General features: G+C 40.9%; 2 protein-coding genes across 2 annotated transcripts in view; one reads left to right on the top strand and one right to left on the bottom strand.

The window, feature by feature from the left end:
- Positions 1 to 20,275, bottom strand: part of ANGPT2 (angiopoietin 2) — a 42,900-nt gene extending 22,625 nt beyond the window's left edge. Inside the window, exon 1 of the mRNA XM_026034278.1 lies at positions 19,994 to 20,275. Within this exon, the coding sequence (XP_025890063.1) occupies positions 19,994 to 20,275 (282 nt within the window). The remainder of the gene's footprint in view (positions 1 to 19,993) is intronic.
- Positions 1 to 23,534, top strand: part of MCPH1 (microcephalin 1) — a 117,538-nt gene that overhangs the window by 64,415 nt on the left and 29,589 nt on the right. The window lies entirely within an intron of this gene.

Here is a 23,534-nt window from a genome sequence, read left to right as displayed (position 1 = left end):
TCTTCTCTTCTCTTCTCTTCTCTTCTCTTCTCTTCTCTTTTCCCTCCCTCCCTCCCTTTCTTTCTCTCTCTCTCTCTCTCTCTTTCTCTTTCTATCTCTCTTTTCTCTCTTTAACTTGATAGGAAGAAATTTATATAATCAGATTTCTGGTTCAAAAACCAGTGATTTCACATTTCTGCTAGTATATAAAGTTCTGCTTTTTTTAAATTTACTGATCTCGGTTAAAGTATATATGTACTCTGTTACTTCAGCTTGCTACTAAATGGTTTCAGAAAATGGGAAGCACTCACAGGAAAAAAAGAACTTGATATTTTGTGAACAAATACTCTATTTCAAACAATTTTTCTCTAATTCTAAAAATCTGCTGTAAAATAAGCCACACACATGAATGAGTTCTGAGTTCAGTTTAAATCAGGTTACAGTAATTTGAAATAGACACTTTTTGACCAAGTCTATCTAATTAGTGTTTCAAAATTATAGGTTAAGCTTTAACATTAAAACCGCTGCACTCCTAAGCAACTGGTGAGGTTACTTCAGAATCCAGGGAATGTTTTAAAAAATACTCTGGCAAGTCTGAACCTACATGCACGTGACTAACTGCAGTCAAATCTATCTTCAAAATAAATAAATAAAGAAACCATTGGAGTTTGAGCCACAAGGTTAAAGTGAGTCATTTTCAGAGGGAAGTCTAGTAAACCGGGATTGAGAGATGTGGAAAACTCAAGCTATCCCTTCAAAATGTGGGAACTGTAAAAAAAAAAAATACACAGGATCTGAAAAAAAAAAAAGCTTTTTTTTAAAAAAAAAAGTCCTAAATCATCAATCCAAACTTCTGGAGATTATGCAAGCGAAGACATTTCAAAGCAATAATTAAAAAAACTCTGTTTGCTGAAGGGTCAAAGTTTTGCTGAGGCTTTGGTGTTTTGGGGAGAGCTACTCAGTCTAATAGGTCTAGAGGTCAAAATATCACAGGAACAATCTCTGCCTGGGTTACATTAGCTATAGTCTCTTGATATATGGTGGGATTATCAGTTTGTCTTTCTGGCCTCCTGGTAAGAATTTTTCTGTCTGTGCAGTGTGTTGTAAGCAGTGTGAACATCGCTGTCCTCTGGGATGACCTCAAACATGCTCGTTTTCGGCTTTTGCCTGTTTCTCCCCAAAATGCAGAAGCCTGGTAGCTTACCTGGYCGTGCTGTATGGGCCAAATACACCTTTCCTAGATAATTTCCTAGATCATTTCTTGGAGTAATAAAAGTACTATATCCATCTGTTAAGTTTTGTGGTATAGTACTGTTGATTATTAGACCTTTTTACTTTATATTTTGATGAAACTAGATTTTTTTTTGACCTTAGGTGCTATTGTACCCTCAAAAATAAGTGTTCTGGATACCTGGAATTACTTTGTTTGTCCTTCAGGGAATTCACATAAGCAAATTCACTCTGATGATACAGTTCTCATAGCAGATTTTCAGTTCTTTTGTCCTTGTCTGCATTGAAAAGCTGCAAAAAAACCCACTTGGTCTGCTTATTTGTTCATATATACCAACAAGTACTTAAGAACTACTGTAGACAGTACCTTTCAAAAACAGAATTTACAAAGTTTTTACTGCCGGGCGTCTCAAACGTGGATCAGCGGCAGCAGGGTATTCAGAAGGTGCCTGGCGACTGCTTCCTGACTTCTTCCTTCACGTACCCAAATAGTCTGCAGATTGGCCACCAGTAACGACGTGCAGCTACTGGCGAGCGAGTCAGTGGCACGGAGAGGCCCGGGCAGCCCAAGGGGTCCCACAAAGTGCAGAGGCAGATCCACGTCCTGCCTGCCCGTGCCTCCGCGCAGGGCTCTGCTCGGGCAGCCGCCCCGTGGCCACATYCACGGGGCGCGGACGACTCCTGCCCGAAGTCACTCGGGGCTCAAGGGAGCTTCAGTCGCCCGTGGTTCTTTCTGAGCTTGATGCCAACTGCTCAAGAGCCCACTTGGCAGCATCGTTAAGCACCAAGCRTAAAATTTCAGCAATCCCTAAGCTAAAGAAAATGGTACAAACAGGCTAATACATGTATTTTTGAGCTAAGCTGGTAATGTTGTCTTGATATGGATGATGGCTTGCAGGGAGGTGAGCTACAGAGGTGACTATATAGCTTATGTTCCATAGCAGTAAGGAAAAGAAGTGTATATTTGAATGCTCTGTTAAATGCTCTGTTCAGATATGGCCACTGCAGAGGAGCTGAAGACTTAACTGCCAGTTGCAGCAGCCTGGAGTGTTTCCACCTTGAATACTACTGCAGCAAGCACTAGATTTTAATATTTTTCCTGCCTTCCCAGTTGTTTTTAAACTGCAACAAGGGAAGAAAATAGGGTAAATTAAGAAGTTATTATACAACTTCTTGTAAAACTGTGAGTATATTCTTAAGATTCACTTAATCATTAATTCTTTTTGTCCAGTGTGACCAGAATTTCAAAGAAGTAGGCCCCTTCATCCCCTTTTTTTCCATGCAGGGAGTATCCAGAGGCTCCTAGATATTCCTTATTTTAAAAAACTTTCCCGACAGAGACAAATGTAGTCTGATCAACCATTTCAGTATTTTTTAGRCGTTTGGAAAAATCTTTTAGGTCAGTTTTTTTCTTTTCTGTTAAAATAAGATGGCTGGTTTTGATTGTTATAGACAATCTAGAGACCCATAGACCAGCTTTGTGCCGTGAGGTGCTAGGCTATGAGAAGCTGGATTATAGGGAAAAAATGAATTTTAAATGCAGCAACATAGTCCACAGAGATATACAAAAATCCTGAAGGCACTTATGGATAGAAGTACATCATTTTTCACTGAAGTTAGATTTTGCTCCATGTAGACTGAAACTAATAGCTAATGTATGTCCCCCCTGAAAAGGTAAGACATCYGGGGTTTAAAGAATCCCAAATTAACTTCAGCAGTCGCAGTTGGGGATCTGGACAGCATTGTGGATCTGGACAGCTTKGGAAAGGATCTTCGCCCAAAATGTGCCCCTGCTAAAATGAAGGGAACTCTCTGGAGTGCAAGACAATGCATTTACCTTGCTTCAGTACCACACTAACGCATTATATAGATCGAGGATATGAGCTCAGCTGGCATGTTGTATGCATATAGATCATCACAATTAGAAAGAGCGTTAGAGCAAAACAGGGCACTTAGGGAAAAGCTGTGACATAACTCAGGTATCAGAGAGCTTCCTCAAAGAGAAATAAAAGAAATACTTCATGCCCATCGTGTCGCCTTGCTCGCAGCGAGGGCAGACGCTTTCCCATCACGTACTCCGGGGCAGGGAGGCCCTTGGCTCTCTCTGCGAGGGGAAAGGAAGAACTTTGTGCGTTGCTGCAGCCTGGGGTGAGGGCAGCCGGGGCTCAGCGTCACCAGCACCCTGGAGGATTAGCAGCGATTCTGAAGGAATGTCGTTCCTCTAGCACATCCCCTTGCAGAGCCCTGCTAATCAGCTGCTGCCAAGAAGACGCCTTGGTTTATAAGCAGTAGCATAGTGAGAATTTCTGAAAGGGAAGAATGGCTTGGGCTGCTTCCAGGAGGGACAGACATGGGAGCGAAATGTTGCAGTTCCCAGCCAGGAATCGTGGCCCTTCAACTCCAAAACGCCRCCCGGATGCGGGAGATGCAGCAGGGCCGGGTCTGCCCTGCTCAGGCCTTTGCTGCACAACTGCTGAAAGGAAGATCGTTTTTAACCTTTCTAATCCTAGACTTAAATGTTCGTATATGTAAACCTTGATAACCAGATAATATCAGGATAAGTATCTCAGATAATAATGTATGAGAGGCCTGTCACCCTGAGGTGAACACATGGTATTTTTCATAGGTGGTTTGGTTTCCATTTAATTGTAAGGCTTGTCTCAAGTCAAGTTCAGTCCAACCAGCCTGGCTCTGTGTTCCATAAAAGTGGCTGTCAAAAATTCTGTTTTAAGGCAACAAGTCAGTGAATCCTGTCATTAAAAAAAAGGAGGAAGGAGTTATGAACACCTAAAGATTGGAAAGAAGTCACAAGTCATAATATTTCTGAGATTCTTGATGGGCTTTCTTATGAGCCATTCTATTTTTTGTGTAAGACTTAACTACTTGGCATGTGTTCTGGAAGAAAGTAAATAAAATAATGAAATTTCAGATGGGGAAAAATAAACAGGTCTTTTAAAGTATGCTCAAACTCACAAAACAGATGGTACAGTTTCAAATAAAATTGAGGAAACTAATTTCATAATTAAAGTTTGTAGAAGATAGGCATCTTTAGAGGAACAAAATCCTCTATTAGGATATAAATTTGAGTTCGTCATGCCTTATTACTTCAAATCATATTAAATTACAAATTTTGACAAAAAAACATTAGCTAAGYTGCCAAAAGAATGAGGATAGATCAATCATATTTGACCACATTCCAAAACATTACTTTAATAGCCAAGATTTATTTATTTTTTCTTAAACAGGCTTTAAGTTGTCAAGAAAGAAAAGACAACATGTAGAATATGCATTGACAATAATTTGTTTTGTAACTGTTGGCAAAGGAGGTACTAATCATTTATGAGGGGAGATCTGCCAATTCTTATTTAAATGAATACCTTCCATACCCCTGTTGTATAGTTTGTGAAAATATTACAGAACAATTTTTTTAAAGCTTCGGCAAATTATTAAGGCATTTTAGAGATATTTTAGCCTATTTTTTTTTTCATTTAAAATTATATATGAAATCTTGTTTTTGCCTGCCAAGTGGCTCCTCTATATTAATTAAATGCTCATGTTCTTGGCAGCAGAGTTATATTAATACATACATTAAAAACCTTTCTTTGCCAAATGCTACCCAGAAAGCAAATAGTACTTGCTGCTGGTTTCCTTTTTATAGGTTTTATCAGTTACTGAAGCATATACTGTCTTTCCAAATAAAGTTTTCATGRTAATCTTTTTTAATCAGTTACAATCTCATTCTGTCAACTGTAATATGAATTTTCAAGAGAAATGCTACTAATCGTGAGTTTCTAACTAGCACTGTTTCCCATTGAAGGAGGGGATAGAGGGCTGCATCTGCACAATCTTCGAATCCATCCCCAAGGTCCTCAGAATCTGTCAAGACCTTTTTTCCCTTGACTCATAGGTGGGTTTCAGTTACTAGACAATTYACTTCTTGCAGAATATTCATCTATAAACCTGAGAAAATACTGACAGTATTTTCAAGCATTTTTCTAGGCTTTCTCACCACTTGTCTAGTGYAATCTGAAGATAATATTTATTCTTACACATAAAGTTCTAATACTGTACCTGCCAGGAGAAACAGTAAAGAGATCAGGAGTTTATTTATTAACCCTTTGCTTAGACCGGCAAAGATTGGCCGAGTAACCTCAGCAAGTGCTACATATGATGCATATAWATATACACGGCGCGGGTGCATTTGTTACATCTGCTGTGTCGAGCAGCTCGCTGCTGCGATGGGTCCATGCCCGGCCGTTAGTTCCTGCTCCCTCTTGCAGGGGCCCTCCCGGCTCTCTGCTTAGCCCAGGACACTAACCTGCAAGGAAAGGGGTGAGACCTGTCAGGCTGGTGGGTTTACATTCATCTGCTGTCCTAGCAGTAGAGGGGGAGAGCGCTGCACAGGAGCCCAGGGGAGTGAGGAGGTTGAAGAGGARGAATTGGGCCTTCCCTTGAAGCTATGGTGAGGTGTTGGAAGGCCTGCAGTTATAACGTGTACGTCACTGAAAGACGCGGGAAGGCGCTGAGTAGATGCGGAAAGATGAGCTGCTGGTTCGGGATACAAAGTAGAAAAGAAGTTGGGTTTTGGCAGCTCATTCTCAGCTCCAGGCCTCTAGACAGCAGATACACAGGAAACCTCATGGTAAGGGCAAAGCTGTACAAACTGCCCCGTCAAGGAGAGAGAGAGAGAGAGAGATCTCAGAGAGCAGAACTGCTCCTGATACAAGTGTGGCTGTTGACGGTATATAAAAGTTCTTCTAAAAAACAGCACAATTTAAAAGCAAAATTCTATACAAGAGTTCTAAGGCTAGACTTTGCCTAGTATCCTCCTAAAGGTAACGGGTAAGCGGGTGAGGGATCCTTACCTTCCTTTGGATAGGAAGGTTGCACTGGCAGCCACTTATTTAAAGATTCAGGTCCTTCATATTCCTTGGGAGAATGTGGAAAAGTAAAACGAGCACAAAGCTTTCAACATATTTGCAGGAGAGAAAAACAAAGAATAAGAATAAGGAGGTCTGGATTCCTCTGTACCATTTTGTTGTCATCCCTTTACAGGCAAAAGCTCAAATTTTAACCTATTAACACATTTTAACAGAGAAGGATTATCATCAATATTACCAATTTCTGATACTCTTTTTATCTTATTCCTGTTTTCCAGAATTCCCATGAATTCTCCAGAATTTTCCCCATGAGAAACATTTTTTGATAGTCTCAGACCTTGATTGTGGTTAGGATTTTTTTTGCAACGTAGTTCAAAATAGCTCCTGGGAGTATTGAACAGTTGGCATTACAGCACATATTGCATGCTATGTCATTTATTTTAAGTTTAGAGAAAATTGTGGGACTAAGGATATGTCAGTAGTTGTTTTCTTATTTAGGAAAATACATATATTTGATTCAGCTCTGTGTGCAGCATACAGTAGTTTTCTAAGCATCCACCACAACTGTTTTCTGATTCTGCAATTTTTGGTTTCAGTTTCTAAGATGAGGGTAGATAAAGTCAACATTCTTGTAACTGAAAACACAGCGCATAACTTTGGGCTTTTATTTCATTTTGCATGAACGTTCCAGTRCTTAAATGGCACATACATTCCGTTGTCAAAAGCTTTCTGAATTCCTGCTCATGCCTCAGTATTAAAAATTCCCTTTGCTTTACACTGACCTTTGTGAATTCAAACCAAAAGGATCTTAATAGTCCTTCTATACTTGTAGTCAGCTTGAGATTTTGCTCCCTAGACAGTGAGATAGTTTATATACAGAAGTGAACAAGATGGAAAATGAATTTAAGGCAGCCATACATATATATATATTTTCTCAGATCTAGTGATAGGACAAAGTAAAGAGAGGAGCCTCAAAGAAGAGCCGCTTCAGTTCTTTTCCTGACTACCTTTCCAGAATGTAGACGAGACCTTTTCACTTCCCATACTCCAGATGTCGTGAGTTATCTTTAACTCAGCAGTGCTTGGTCTTAGTTGCCTGTCCGTGTTTCAGACTGGCAGTGTTCTTTGGATTGGAGCCACGTCTGGTTTCTTCATGAGTCATCTGATGTACAATTTAGCCCATAGTATGAAACATTTTTTGACATCTGCAGCCGTAGCATMGATGCTCATCTGTGTATGCCATGCTCAAAAGTCTGATTCACAGACATATTTTTTTTATATTGAGATATGAAATAKAATTTGTCAATGACTATTTTAATGGACCTCACTTTTAATTTAAAAAAAAAAAAAGTTTATTCCTAATATAATAAAGCCACCACACCAAAAATGTTTTGGGGATGAAAATATCTTTCTGCATGCTCTTCAACATGGATAACATTGAAATGTCAAGGAGGAATTAGTAYCATTAAATAGAAGAAGAAGACAACAATTTCATTATAGGTCACATAAGCAATACGAAATAAGCTATTAGCAATTATATAAAGTTTAATACGCTATACATGCTGTTTAACATGTATGTAATGAATGTAAGGCAATACTAATTATTCTTGACAGGGTCTCCATCTATACTTAGACTTATCTTCTGCATCACTGTATTTTCTTGGTGTTATGAAGACTAAAGGCTACAAAAATTGTAATTAGTTTTATTTAAAAAAAGAAAAAGCTGTTCATACTTACTTTCAGTCTATCAATGTTTCTATTGATGGAAGAATCACTTCCAGGGTTCATTTATCCTGAGGCCTAAGAGACTTTTTAAACTTATTCTATCAATCAAGATTTAAGCTATTTAAAAGTGGCTTTTGTTAAAATATTTYTCTCTTTTCTGAAAGTCAGTCATGGATTTTAGTAGCCTGTAACTTTGGGGGGAAAAAAAAAACAGTACACTGAAGAAGAATAAAGTGAYTGCGCCCTGCAGGAAAAGAGACATTTTAAATTGGATTTATTGCCCTTTTTTCAGTTAAGGCAGGAAGTCCCCATGGGCTGTGTTGTTTCTCAAGGGAGGAGAAAAATCTTTTGGGAATGCACATGGGAATGCCTGAGACATCTCTACAGTGTTAGCCCTTTACATGCCCCACTGTGCCTTGCATAAGACCTCCAGCGAAGATTTTTGTCTCTTATCTCGTTTTTCTGTCAGCAAACAGAAAGGTGATAGTAACATTACAAATGAATGCTAGCTGAAAGTGAGCTGTGATTTATTGGAAGTTATTCAAAGTAGAATTGTGTAATAAAATACTAAAAGGGTAAATACTAACTCTTAGATTAGTAAATAAAGACTTCTTTCATGTAAATTGTATGTGGGAGATGGTTCAGTTAGAGCCACTTATGCACTAAATGAAACATCATGATTTATTCTCATTACATCTCATTTAGAGTAAGTTGTTTGTTATGATTTTTAATTGATATTTCATCCTAGTAGAAGATTCCCCTTCACTGAGAATAATCTACTTGAGTAAAAGCTAAAAATCTCATTAATATAACATTCTTGTAAATATTCATAACCTTTTTCAAGAAAGTTAATAAAAACTAAGTTATCACTCTGGCAAATCTTTTAATAGCATTAGTTTCTCTGTGGGTAAGGAAATGGGTTAAAGGCAAAATTTAACAAAAGTATCTTCAGATGTAGAATCAGTTACTTGGTGATGAAGCATTTTCAGTAAGAATAACTCTATTCATTAAGACAGTACTCTAAGATTCTGAATCACTGTTTTTAAAGATCATAGCTAAGTGGTATTTCTCTTAGAAATCAGGGAAGGAATTCATAAAGTTCCCATTAGTCTAAAAATAAAGAACAAATAAATAAATAAACAGTCTGAGTCATGAATGGCATTTTGCCGAAGTTCAGCAGCGCTGAAGCCAGGAAGATAAGAAGCCAGTGACGCTTCTGCCATTCACTGAAATGTTCCTCATTCAACAACCAATGTTCCAAATTAGGATTCCTTATTTATAAACAGTATAAGAAATGCTGCCACTCAATATTTATTTATTTTTATAGCTCTTGATTATAGCATTGGGTTCTAATTTGATGAACACTCAAAAATTCTGGATGCAAGTTCTGTGAGTGGTCAGTTATATTTTTACTTTGATGCTACCTTAAGAAGTGAATCTGAACTCTTCCAGACTGGGGAGATTCTGCCCTAAAAAGCAGGTAGTGTGAATAAATTTAGTGGCTATCCCAGGTCTAAAGTAATGCTCTCCCAGTTGTGTATTTCCCTTTTCGCATGCTGAGCCACTGGCAGCTGAAATGAACTGGCTGTTAGGGATGCTGCTAGTTGTCCATACAGCATTATTCATTGAAGACCCTGGCTACAAAGCCTTGCAAAGTTTATGCTATTTTCACCAGGTTGATATCACCTGGCACAAAATTTCCTTATTGTAAAACTATTTGCCTTTTTTACTTCCATTCTCCAATTCAAGTAAACTGTGTTTTAAATTCCTCTTTCAGTAGGACAGCCTATTTTCCAAAATACCTCATGATGGAGCACAGCAGATCATAATGCAATTACTGGGTGCAATATGAAGTAAATCCCTGTTTTTGAAACACTGTGCTAGGGAAGTGAAAGAGAGTCGAAGCATTTGTGGTTCGTGCTCGGTACTGCTTTCTAGGGAAGCAGGCATCTTGCATTTCACTTCTAACCAGAAGGAAGAATGATTTGGAGTTTAAGGATCAAACTAGTTAGGAAGCTGTGGAATACAATTAGTCCCTTTTGCCGGCTATAAAACTGGGTGTCTCCCGTTTCAAAGCTGTGTTTGCAGAGCATCTCTGAATATGAAATATCATTAGGTTTTTAAAGTTCACAGATAAAAGAAACTAAAAATATTATGAGTATTTCGTAAACTTTGGAACATGCTAGCTTCCAGGTGTAGTTTGCAGTTTTTATATATATATATATATTTTTTTTTTTTAAGAAAACTTTTTCTTTTAAGATGCTGCTGCTAAGAGCCAACTCAGTCATTTCAGTTGAAAACATGCCAGTTTTGCATATTTTAAGAGTTTGAGGCAGTGCCCATGTCAGTTGCTGACCTCAGTTTTGAAGGAATGAGTTTCTCCTCTAAGAACGTAGGCATTGATTTTCCTGTACATTTGCGCAAAAACAACGAAAAAAGGATCTGATCCCTTCAGTTCTCAACTGCAGAAGTTCTTTTTTAAGGCATCCTGCATCTTTCTGTCCCCTGTTTCCACTGCAAATGCCCTGGAGGGTAGGGTCTGTTTCTGAAAAAGTACCTCATGCTTCCATCACCAGTCAGAAAATTCCTCACTTCTGATGAACTTCATTTCTGAATACTGCCAAATCAGAGCTGTCAAAGAACTTCCCTAAGGTTCCTATAATAGTTGAGAGGTTGAAAGGACCTCAAAAAACAAACTGCATTTGACAGACTACAAAAAAAAAATCTTATGCAGACCTTTAAATGGGGGAAGCTCCAGTGGTCACTTTGGTCTGCTTAGTTCAAAAACTGAACATCCCAGCAGCTCGCCATGTTCTTGTCAAATGGTACTTATTTATATCCCTTTGTTGTTCCATTAGCACAGTTAAGCTTAAAAGCCAAAGCTTCTGAGGAATTCCATGCTAGAAAGATAAAACAGGAAGTTACTGTGTCGAGTGGGCAAATATAAATATTTGCAAGTAAGATCAGCACATATAGGCAGCATATTGCAGAAAAAAAAAAGTGTAATTTTAGTATGTGATACAGATGCTTGAAGAAAAGAAATATTTTAAATTATATAATCCTAATGACAGATACTTTTTCATTTCAAGAACTAGGATTATCCATCTAACAAGCAGGTAGCTCAGTTGGTTGGCAAAGCACCAAGAAAAAAAAAATCTTTCCTTTCATTGCTTCCAAACCCTTCTCTTTGTCTCTGGTGCCCTGCAGAGCACTCGGGTGGAGATGGAAAACCCGTTCTAGAGCTCAATTCCAGGCAGTGCTCCTGGAAGCCTCCAGGCAGGATGCTGCCAGGTGGTGCCCTTCTGTGGAGAGCAGAACGAGGAACCAGACACTCTCAAAACGCTGCAAGCAATTCGGGTTGATATTATAGAAGAGTAGGAAACATGAGCACAAACAATGACTGAGAACCAAAGCTATGCATTTTAGGATGGGTATTTTATGAGATGAAACTGTCAAGATCTGATCGGTTGGTCCACTTACAAGAGATTTTTAAATGCATTTTCAAGAGACAACTTTGGAGGCAAGACACTGCTTCCAAGGTTAGTAACCGTGTCTTGCAAAGGCACAAGTACCAGGCCATTGATACTGCAATGGCTAAGAAAAGGAGAAAGGAAAAGTCTTAATACCCCAAGAAGACTTAAACCTTGGCAGTTCTTACATCTGTAAACAGAGTAGCAAAATCAAGGAATTGTTCCATGAACTCTTCATCAGGGAATTTTCTGGAGTGTTGAACTGCCTAGCTACATGGGCTATTAATTAAGGAACTACTGTAAGCGCTGTGTGTCCTGCCTTGCTACTGATCCCCAGCCTTTTTGAGGTTTGGGTGCTGACTTCTACAGCAGAGATTTCCTCTGACAGAGGTGAAAGAAGAGGCTACCCTTCCCTGGCTGGTTAGTACCTGCTCTTGACAGGGCTCCTTTCCATTTCGTTTTGCAACTGTAGATTGAACTAGGATCTTGCAGGTGGTTACACCTTGGAAAAGTGTAAGGGAAGGAGAGGAAAATTGTTTGTAACCACAGTTGCACACGAGACAACGCTGTAGTTCAGGAACGGCTCTCGAGAGAATGAGGCTCTCAAATACCCTATTAGGGCTAAGACAAAGCTACAAGTTGCTTTCAGGCAGCAGCTGTCAAACGTGAAGCTCTCGGCTTACTCGGATATCTCAGCCCATGACCACACACGGAGCTGGAGCAGGGCAGGAGGCCTCCAGCTCATGGGCAGGCATCACCTGGCAGCTATGGGGGCGGGCAACGGCCTCGGCACTGCCCAGGAAACATCCTTCCCACAGAGCTGGGTGTCCCCCCATCCCACCCCCTGACACTATGGAACACAAAGGCTCTTCCCCTGTGGTATCGTGTGGGGCAGGTGCAGGCCGGAATGGGGAAGAAGCTGCGGTGACGGCCGGAGCACCTGAGGGGGCGACTCCCGGCCTCGCAGAGCGGGAACGGGCCGGGCCCTTGCGCTAGGCCCAGAAAACGTTCCGTCCTTTTGCACGGGAGAGCTGGAGACGTTCCTGCCATTTTCAAATGAGTGCAGTTGTTCTCTAATTATGAGAATTTTAGGGTTTTGTATCCCTATCACATGGTTCTATTAAATGGAGGGATAATTAAAAATAATACATTTGCCTCGTGTGTTTTTTATATGCCTTTGGCAAACAACTGACTCAGAAAGCATTCAAAAACATTATTTCTTGAGCAGTTCAAATGCCGACAGTTATGTGATTGATTAGGTTGTGCTCAACAGGCTTCTCAAATATGGTAGTTTTGACTGTATATTGAATTATTGTGGTCATCATGTAGGCCTTAGTCTTTTGAAATACATTTGGCTATCCTCAGTATCTTGACAATTGAATTATTAACACATTACAGAGTTTAAAAATTGAATGTCTGTTAAAGAATTTCAGTTGTTAACATTGAGAGAGCTGAGACTGTATCTAGCCACACTTCTTCCTCCCCTGCCCTGGAAACTTAAATAGTAATATGCCATAGCTAGCTATTCAATAAAATACTGTCTGTTAATCTCTTAGCTGTGTTACCAAAACATGCTTATTTTTATCACTGACCAAAATCAAGATAGTCGATATCCTGTCCCAGAGACTGGAGGTAMGTTGCTTGATCTGCTGTAATGCCTAAGTCCTGACTCCAAATAMAAAACTGTTTTTTCCCCAAAAAAATACGATTAAAGGGTGGTTGACTGAAGTTAAGGTTCATTTTGGGATTAACAGGAATATCTAGAAACAGCTGGATTGAACGAGAAATCCAAGATATCTAAGAATTTTGAAGAATTCACTCATCTACTGAAAGAAATATTTTTCTCCTTATTGCTTCTGTGAATAACATTATTCTGTGTAGAACACTGGGCCTTGTGTACTTGTACTAAAAGAGAAATATGATAGGAGGTTAGCAGAAGGTATAAARACAGTAGAGAAGTACCTGTAGCTTTGCTGTCTCTAAACAGCATAACGTGCTGGAAGTCGGGAAGCAAACTGGCAGGTATCTCCTGATTGTGCAAATTTTGGGCTACGTTTTCTGAGATTTGTAAACAACATCTTAGATTTAGGGCTATGTTGTCACACAGGGAGATAAAAACTGATTCTTTGTGCAGGAAAACAGAATAAGCATTGAAAAAAAAAGCAAATAAGGAATACTGATGTATTTTCTTAAGCAGCTGGAAAACTGACACAGTGTTTGCAGAACTGGTTAGATGTGGATTTTTTTTTTTTTAATACAAAATATAGATCTGGATTTTGTAACTCAAAGAATTCTCAAAAATTTCCTTAGTACTTGGTTTATTTAGAATGGACTTAAACAGTAGCTCATTTGTTCCTAGAGGATGAAGCATGATTCTTTTTTTTCTCCACCCTACGTTTTAGAGATATGTCTGTTAAAGGAAACAAAATGATGACAGAATTTCCAGTTGTAAAGCCTTTTTTTTTTTCTTTTTTTTTTTTCTCTCTCTTTTGTGTGTGTGTGTGTGTGTGTGTGTGTGTGTGTGTGTGTGTTTGAGGTTATTTGGCTTAATTTGTTCCACTGTGGAATGTGYCATATCTCTGAGTATTAACATACACTGTCTGTACCTCTGTTTTTTTCCAGATGTTTAACTCCATGAAACAATCTGATTCTTCTTTTGATTAGTCTGAGAGTTTGCAAATTCAAAAGAATAAAATAGCAGACTGAATGATTTGAGTAGCTTATTTCTGAAAGTACACATTCAGCCCTAGATAAACTCTCTTTTTTTTGAAGGCTGTGTTTGTATTTACTGGATACTGACTTTTTTTTCTCAGCARTTTAGCTAGTTTTACAAGTGAGAAATTTGTTAGGTTGTATTTGGACCACCAGTTTTCTCAGGGTAACATCCTTTTTTTCATATATTAGCACGTACATGAAATATTCTTCTGTTCAAGAGTCTTTTCTTCCATCTTCCCTCAGTGCTTAAGAAAATCTCCATTCTGCACTGGGATCCTTAAGGCTCCTGTCAGTATCCAATTGCTAGTTAGATGCCAGTGCTTTTTCTCTGAAATGCAACTTGCATCTTTTGTTCCAGCTTTTGTCTGGGTATGGGAATGAAGAGACACTGAGCCCAGTGGAAAACACATTAGTCCCAGCTTGAGCCTTATATCTAAGCTGTTTTAATGAGTGGGAAGTGTAATGCTTATGTTCCTATCTTAGTTCTTTTAAGACACTTCTACTTAGAGATTTGCCAACTTCAACAGCAAAGTGGTGGGCAAGGCTGGGGACCATGGAGCCTTTGTGACCTTGCTGGCAGTGCTGGCAAATTTGCATCGTCAAGAGGAATCGCTTTTTCTTCTCCTATTTCTCTCTTTCTTCCAGACTGAAAAGGCAACAGAGCTTAGCCTACGGCACTGATTTAGATGGTCTGAGTAGTCTGATGGTAACCTCTGTCTCTCATGGAGCTATTAAGCTCCAGGGAGGGCTTGGAGAACATCACGTCGCTTTGTTACGGGGCCCTAATTTGCAGTCCCAGACTGTATCTTCTGGGTCAGCTGGCAACATTTTACATGTTTAGCCCTTCATGGTAATGGGGCAGACAGTCCTGCTTTGCCCCACGAAGGCCTTCAGCCAAAGCTATTTAAAATCCCACAGAACAAGAAAGTTAAAGGGAGCATCTTGCATAAAATTATAAAAAAGTGTTGTTAAATAAGTACTAGGTTTCACTGAACTGACTTGGTTTACTGTAAGAAATATTGTAACTCGCGTACAGTGTAGTGTATTTTCCAAAACACCTAATATTGTATTATGAAAGGGGCAGTATCGTAACAYGGTCACTGAAGCTCCTAAGCTTCATGTTGAAATGGTTAAAAAGGGGAAGCTGTGTGTGTTTCAGATTAAAAAAAAGTCAATTTGTAAAACCAAATGTATTTCTTTTCTGGTGACTAGAAATAAAGCAAATATTTCTAAGTTTCTTTTTTCTAGCTAAATTATGGGAAAGTACATATGAGTCAATTAACTCTTGATTAACAGCAAAAATTACCATTAACAAGATAATTGCCTGTAAAAGAAGCAATGCTTCTAAATGAAACTCAATGTGCCAAAGGTTCGAGAATTTTCTAAATGTTTCTATACTGTTTTACAGTATATTTTTCTTAATTGAAGGACTTGAAGAAAGGGGAGCAGGGAAAGCTCTTGATGTCCATAATGAATGGGGAAGGTCTCCCAGTTCGGTGCTTGGACCAGCCAAAGATGGTAACTTGATGATGATGATGATGATAATAATAAAAAACATAAGCAAAGCATATGAAAATATATCTTAAATGCTGGTGACCRGTTCAGTAAAGCAGAAGTCTGTTTACCATATTGTATTCTGATCACTTCTCAGAGATGGTGAGTTCTCAAATTCAATTTTGGCTTGTAGATCTGCACAAGAAAAGCCCTTTTTGTTGATTCTGTACAATTTCATGCTTGTTTCACAGATCTGATGTTTGTGGAATGATGCTCAAATGCTCTTTACAACGCAGCTTTTGAACGTACAAAACTCCGTAACTTCAAATCCTTTTTTAGRAATTTATGTACAGAAGATGTAATAACGAACTCCGCAGTCAGATCATTTAATATTGTTTAGAAAGTTTATCCAGTATCATTAACTGATCTGGAAGTAAAGCAGTATTTTCTTTCAGGTCCTGCTAGTACTCTTTTGCTTAGTAAATACATAGCTGATAGACAGAAACAAGCACTTTTCACAAGTAAGTGAAAACAGATGCATTACTTAAGAAAGGAATGCAGTTCTTGAGTTAGAGTCAGAATCATCTCTTGCGTACTTCAGATTCAATACTATGCAATATATTTGTCCTTGTGCATTGCGTACAGATTGCGTACAGTCTTTGTAGATGACGGCRTATGAGAATATATTTTTCATTTTTGAGATAACACATAAGCTTTTATAGAACGTCAGTACAAATACTGCAAGAATTATTACCATTCATTAATAACTGTCCATCCAAAGTAATAATGATTCAGTCCCTACACCTTAAAACATCTCAATTGATGGTACTTAAAGAAGAAATATGTTTCAACATGATCAAGGATTTTTGGTTTCCAGAAAAAGGTCACAAAGAGAAAAGAATTATATTCAGAATATCCCCAACCACTGCACTTCTATCAGGGATGTCTGTTCCATAGTCTGCTGAGCTGGTTCCACATGAAGGTCTGTTCTTAGGTTTAAAGGCTGACTGCTGCCACAGACTTATTTGTCTTTTGGTATGCCCAAACACTACAAATAAATTACCTATATTCCATATGCTATAATCCATCTGAACACATATCGTTTTCAGCTGTTTTGAATAAGAAAGACTAATAAGAAAATGTGATCTGTTTCTTTGGCACAGTTGCTTTGGACAAGGACTCRTATCTCACAGCATCTTAGTATGTACTAAGAAATAAATTCAAGTCAGAATTTGGTTATCTCAGTGTCTTAAAACTGGAAAAAAAATGCAGTTACTTGAGTAAAATCTCCATGTTCCAAATGGTAACGGTGGCATTAATTCTGATAGATTTGTTTATTTGTGAATAAAGATTTGTTTATTTGTGAATAAAGATTTGTTTATTTGTGAATAAAGATTTGCCAGCCTTTTAGGAATATTTGAAAACCTGTTGAAAAACTGTTTTTATATATATATATTTTTATATATGTATATAAAATATCTCAAGAATAGCAGATAACAGTAGTTACAAGACTGGAATTTAAACTTGGTCATGTTTCTCAGCTTTATATCAACCTTCTAATCCCCTCAAATTATCTCATAGTCTTGATAGGTTTTGTTCTCCCCTCCCCMAAAAAAGTCTCTTCTACATTTTATTGTTAAATAGATCCCATTTAAACTTGGAAGGTCAAAGAAGAAAGTTCATTTTCAGGCACATAACTGTGCAATCGATCTAGGGTTTTGGCATTTGCTTTCCTGCCCCTACTGCTAGACATCGAATTACGTGAAATAGTGGCTCGTACGTCATCCGAATGCTAAAACATAACTCACTTTCGAAAGACTTYGCAGCTTTACAGATGGTATTTGCAGTAATGACCTGAGGCATAAATGCACTTCAGGGAAAAGAATATATTCTCATGAAGCGATACCCAGCTTAAATCTGCAGCAATTGCAGACCAAACTCTTTTGCTGTGCATACAAGAGCAGATCAAAACCAGAAGCTGGACCCACGTAACTGATTTTCTGCCTATTGTGTTTGTCCATTAAGCAGATGGAGCTCACACTTCCCATGCTGTTCCATTCATGCAGCCCCGCGTTCATTCACCAGCAAAACGTTTCCTTTAGTTGATGGATTAAAGGCGGGAGTGGGGGGAGGAGTGTGAAACGTTCAGGGATGTACAATGCATTGGAACAAAGTTTAAGGGTTGTCACGCTCAAAACTTGTGACACAATTAAAATTAAAAGGAAAGAAAATCCAGCTTCAAAAGACAACTTGTCCTGCCTCTTGACTGAGGCATAAGGCAGAGCTCTGTGCAGTTGCTTCAGTCTTAATGTTTTGTTGTTTTTCAAAAAAAACCCAAAAACTATTAGATTTCAGTAAGATATATATAAAGGGAATAACTTTTTTTTTTTTTTTTTTACCAGACCTTCTCTGTTCTTCCTTTGTATTTTGATTAACTGAAATATGAACCTAGCTGTGTGCTTTATTGACTGAAAGAAAGCCTAGCAAGTAAACCCACTAAACAACTTTAAAGGTTATTGTTTCCTTTTCATCTTCACTTAGCAGGCCAGGTGTCACTAGCACAGCAAAACTGAGGAAAAGCTACTTTTGTTGGGAGCCTCTTTGTGACCTAACAAATGACATAAAGGGCAGGTGTTAAAATAGTGTATGAGGCCAACACTGGTTATCCTACAGGATGTTTAGTTGTCCAATGTGTTAAAGAAAAAAAGTGCATTTTATTTGGAAATCTTGTCCCAAATAAAAGAAATCTATCCGTCTTGTAGGGGAAAAAAAAAAAAAAATCTACTTTTTGATCCCCCAAAGAATGCTTTAGATTTACTGAGCCTACTCCTCTTGTAACTGATTTCCCAGGGACTGGCAGGAAAAAGGGCAGTTTTTACTAAATAAGGAGGCTGGAATTTGCTTACTATTTTCTGTTTACCTGATGTCACTTACGATATTGTGTTTGCCTACTTAAGYGGTATTTAGCACTGGAGCCTTCTGTGCAATTTCTACTATTTATGTTAGGAAACTGCTTACCAGCTGGGCAGATTAGACTGTTTTACTTTATGTGTTTTTCATCCTGCATTGCACAGCTGTTACCACTACTCTTAACATCACAATAGTGAGCGCTGCTGAATCAGTAAGTGGAAAGATAGGTGGGTATGTGGAGTTAGGTGTCCTTGCTTGGGAAATAAGAAAAAGAGCTACCAGGCTGATGGTTTACCTAATGTTYGAGATTGTGGGTGTCTGAATTAAGCATCCTCAGCCCATAAGGATGACTAAAGAGAGGCTCATGCTGAAGCCTTCATGTGTATACGCTTTGGATTTAAGCCTCAAAGCTTATTTTCAGGTGATGAAGACTCTCTGCTTTCTGCTTTACACACACACAGTTGCTAGACAGTTTCTTACCCTATACCACACTTTCTGTAACGCAGCCGCTGATGAGAGACGGAAACCCTGGTGCAAAATGATTTTTTGACAATCACTTAGAATTAAGAAGTGTCCACTTATATTGTGGACAAATTAGGAATATTCTCCACTGACTTCTCCTTATGAAAGGAAACCTTATGACAACTTTATAGCAGATGAAGACTTATTTGTTGTTATTTTATCAGTTGCTCAGTTCAATCCCCAAAAGATTTATTGCTTAGAACAGAGATAATGTGGTAGGAGACACAGACACAAGATTAATTTTACTGTGCAACTAAATTCTCCTGTGGCACTTCCACAGATAATAGTGAAATAGAAGTTTAATGAATCAAAATATATTGAACTACATAAATTTTATAAGCAAGTGAGATTTAGTAAAAATGTGGAATATTGATCAGTTTATTTTCCAGCAGTATTAWGAACTGATACTGTATAAGTTTTTCTACTGTTTCAGGTATAATTTTATAAGCATTGCCACTATGGGAATAACCATGTCATTTTCCTATAGTTACAATGCAGCTGCATTGAAGGCAGCTGAAACGGCCTTTCCCATTTTTCCCCCCCCTTTAATGTTCACTATTTGGGTGGGAATATTACAGGATGCGGAGGATTTCCGTTAATGAACTTTCTTGAAATTCTGTCGCTTCGCTCGGCTCRGCGCCGCACGCCGGGCCGGCAGCCTCTGCTCCGCACCTCTGGTTCCTCCCAGCTGCACCTCGTGTGTGCTGCTTTCCTGCACACTAATCTTAAAATAGGTTCCACTCATGAAAAAACACGCCTCAAATGAAGACACGGTCCACAGGGTTTAAATGGAGACAAACTAGCCGCTGTGGGCGAGCTGTGAGGCGTCCGCAGCCTCCGCGTGGGCTCGGGGCGATCACCGGTGTGGGGTAATGATAAACCCTAGCGAGCGGGGCAGCCTCCTTTGCCCCCAGAGCCTCGAGTGCTGCGTCCGCGCTCCAAAACAASTGCCAGGTCAGACACCCAGCCCAGATCGGGCACTTTGTGGACTTAGAAAGTCTCAGACAAGAAAAAATAAAAAGAAAGAGAGAGCGAGCAGGCTATGGAGCGGTAATAAGGCTCTCCTACCTTCATGAGCCACTGCGTGTTGTTCTCCATGATGTTCTCCAGCAGCTGCAGCCTCTGCACGGAGTCGTCGTAGTCGAGCGGCGCGTCCCTCTGCACGGCGTTGGGCACGAAGGGGCCCGAGCGGCAGCTGTCGGTCTCGGGCAGCAGGAAGGTGTAGCTGCACGAGCCGTGCTGCACCTGGTACTGCTTCTTGCCCAGGGCCTCCACGCTCTTGCTGAAGGAGCCGTAGCCGCAGGCGAGCAGCAGGTTGCAGCTCAGCGCCAGGCAGACGCTCAGCCGCATCCTGGGGCCGCGGGCGGCGCCGCGGGCGCGGGCGCCGGGCGGGTGGGCGAGCGAGCGAGGCAGCCCCGGGCGAGCCGCGGTGCCGCTCAGGGCCGGGCTGCCATGCGTGCGGCCGCCCCCGCGGGACAGCGGGACACTGCCCTCAGCACCGGGAGCGATCGCGCGCCTTCCTTATAAGATAAGTTGATGAGAGCAGCGCACACATGTGCCCGCGGCCGCTCCTCCTCCGCCGCCGGCCTCCCGGGCGGCGCAGCCGCAGCCGCGCTCCGCCCGCACGGGATGCGGGGCGGGGCCGCCGGGATGCGGGGCGGGGCCGCCGGGATGCGGGGCGGGCCGGGATGCGGAGCGGGCCGGGTCCCCCGCGCGCCCCTCAGCGCCGCGGGGCGCAAGAGAAGCCCTAAAAACAGACCCCCCCCCCCCCCCCCCCCGCGCCTGTTGTTTCCTGGGTTCCTTCCAAAGGAAGCCGTGTTCTCAACCCGCAGACCCTCGTGAAGCTCCAGTTCTGGTCCCGGAATTGCAGAGCACGGGCAGGTTGGGACATGCCCCAGCGCCAAGTGAATTCTGAGTGGAACGTGTCCCGTCGGAGGCCAGCGCTGAGCTGGGCATCACTCTTCACACGTGTGGAGACTCCCGGGAGATGGAAGCTCTCAAGCTCTTCTTTATTATTACTGTTTTCCCTCTATACGAACAGGCTAACTTTAAAGGGGATAACATTAARAAGAGTCACTAATAAAAGTCAGATAGGGCTGGACAAGGGAATAGCTTTCCAGAGTGGCTCTCTTCAGCCAGGGATGTGGGTGCATGCTCCTTGCGTTATCAGTTTAGTTTACGTTAGCCCATGTTGGGTCCTCAAAAGTGGGAAATACCTGTGAAAAGTGAGGAGAAATCTAATAAAGCAAGAATTTGATACATATATAAAGAACAAAAGGGAAGCTCTGCCCCTTCGCACTCCCATGCTCTCTGCAGCATTCAGGGAACTTGAAAAGGCAGAAAGTTGCTAGCCAACTTACCAAACTTTGGGGAAGAATTTGTTCCACTGAAATTTTGGAAACGTTTAGTTTTCTGTTGCAGAAAGTATCTTCTGGCAACCAGCGTGTTTGGAAACTGATTCCTGAAGAGAAACTATGCTGGAGTTTTGCTAGGTCAGGCCATAGGTTTTCTTAATTAAAATAGTCAGATGAACATGAATTAGAGATCAAATGTTCTCTTATCCAAGGAAAATTCCAGTGTGCTTCGGAATCTCTTAAAACAGAGTTTCTTATATATCTTTCTGTATCTAATAGTCTGTTAATGTAGTTTTTAGGTTTTGTAATGTAAAAGTTATGTAAAGGGGTTGTCAGAAATAGTTGTAGCAGCTAATATTCATGTTGTACCTTGTTGGTAGTTATTTGGATTTCTTTACATAATTCTCTCTGTTACCTCTCAAGGGAGCAATCTCCAGAGTTTAATTCTGGACGCTCCAAAAAACTCAAATTATATTTGGACTGTGACCCATGAAACCAATTTGTCAGATTTGCTTCCTGTGGAAGGTTCATTCGCCATTGTTCATCCTTCCAGTCAGAGGAAATGGAGGAATATGTTTGGAACTTGGGATGCAGTCGGGAATATTTTCTACAAACTGTACATATATGGAGGGTTTGGCATGTATTTGCATTCCCCATCCATTCAGCTTTCTGTTGCAATGACTCTTGGCTACTGCGAAGCTAATGAATGTGACARCTACCAGAGCTGTGAAGGAAACCTCAACTTTTCTGTATGGTTATGTCTACTTTCACATATATTGAAATCTTGGAAAGTTCATTTCCATGTGAATAACTAATTTTGTAAGGTATTTGAGGAACCTGCTATTAGGCAGTGAAAGCAGCATGTAGGATTAGATTTGCATGCTAGGCGGTTGTTCTGGATGGGTTCGGGGCTCAGCAATTGAAAGCACACGCACTGAGAGCAAAATCCACCCCTTAGTTTATTTAGGACAATTCACACTAACAGCGGTGAAGCATTTCTATTCTTTGAAATTCATTATTTTCTTTAATTTTGAATACTTCCTGTTAAAAAATGCTAAGCTGTATGATTATTTACCATTATTGCTCGTCCTTAAATGTAGGACTCCAAATAGAGTAGTGCAGAAAATAAAACTGCTCCAGCCCTGAAAGCATCCTTCACCAAAAGAGGAAGAACKGGAAAATAATCTCATTGATATTCTTAGGTTATGTCTTCATGGATTTTTTAAATCCTTTGTTATTTATTGAAGGAAAAAGTAGGACTGACCATCGTTTTATTTTAGAAGTTTTCTTTTTAATTACTCGACCTCTGTGCAAGGGCTGTGCATACGTAAAAGTAGGGGAAATTGTTGACTGGGAAATTGTCAGACAGGATTTCCATGAGGGGCTGGAGTAGCTCCACGGTTTCTYGATCGCTGTGGAGCTTACATCCGTATACCACACTGGTGAGTCAGATCACCAGCGTAATTCCAGCTCAGTTTCACGGGGTTTTTGAGGAAAGACTAGAGTGTCTCCAACGGTTTGAAGTGGAATCTCTTTTCCTTTAGGAAGGGCCAGTACATGACCCGGGAAGGCCCTCGGGCAGCRGAGGCGCCAGGACCGGAGCTGCTCTTGGAGGCTGCCCGACGGTGCTTGCTGCTGTATCTTGGACTTCCACTAGGGAGAACTGTGGTTGTAGGAATACTGGGAGGAGAAAGCGCTTCACCTTGTGCTACTCTTCCTTTTCCTTGGATGGGGCTGCACAGGTGGCAGTTAGGGGAGGTGCAGGTACCRTGTGAACCCTGGCTGGGGCCTGCGGGGAGGCCGGGGCCTCTAACCGGGCCCTGCRCTGCGCTCGTGGTCCAGCGCTCCGCAGGTCCCGTGGGAATGCTTTTCCCAACTTTTCCGTGACACCTCCTGGCTGTGGTGGCCGCAGCTTCACGCGCCGCTACCTGTGCAGGAATCCTCTGGTGGTCCCGTCTGCACCTCGTGGACTCGCATGGCTCCAGTGCGGGACTCCTTCCCGCTGCCCGGGCGAGTGAGCCGGAGCCTTCCCCTTGCCAGCAAAATAAACACACGTCGCTCGAGCCCCACGCTGCGGGACAGCGCCGCGTTTGGTGCGTCCTTCTGGAGCGCTGCTTTGTGATCCCTCACCCTTCCCAGCCCCTTGGGAGCAGCTTTCCCAGCTGTGGAGGAGGAAGTGGCCTTCTGGGCCTCCCCCGGGAGCCAGAGCCAGGCAGAGTTCAGGGGGAAAGAAAGGAGCGAGGGCTAAATTTGGA

Source organism: Nothoprocta perdicaria, unplaced genomic scaffold (genome assembly GCF_003342845.1).
Source record: "Nothoprocta perdicaria isolate Ctin4 unplaced genomic scaffold, notPer1 scaffold_141, whole genome shotgun sequence".
Lineage (NCBI taxonomy): Eukaryota > Metazoa > Chordata > Aves > Tinamiformes > Tinamidae > Nothoprocta > Nothoprocta perdicaria.
Note: the sequence above shows the minus strand (reverse complement) of the source record. Positions and strands in the feature narration are given on the sequence as shown.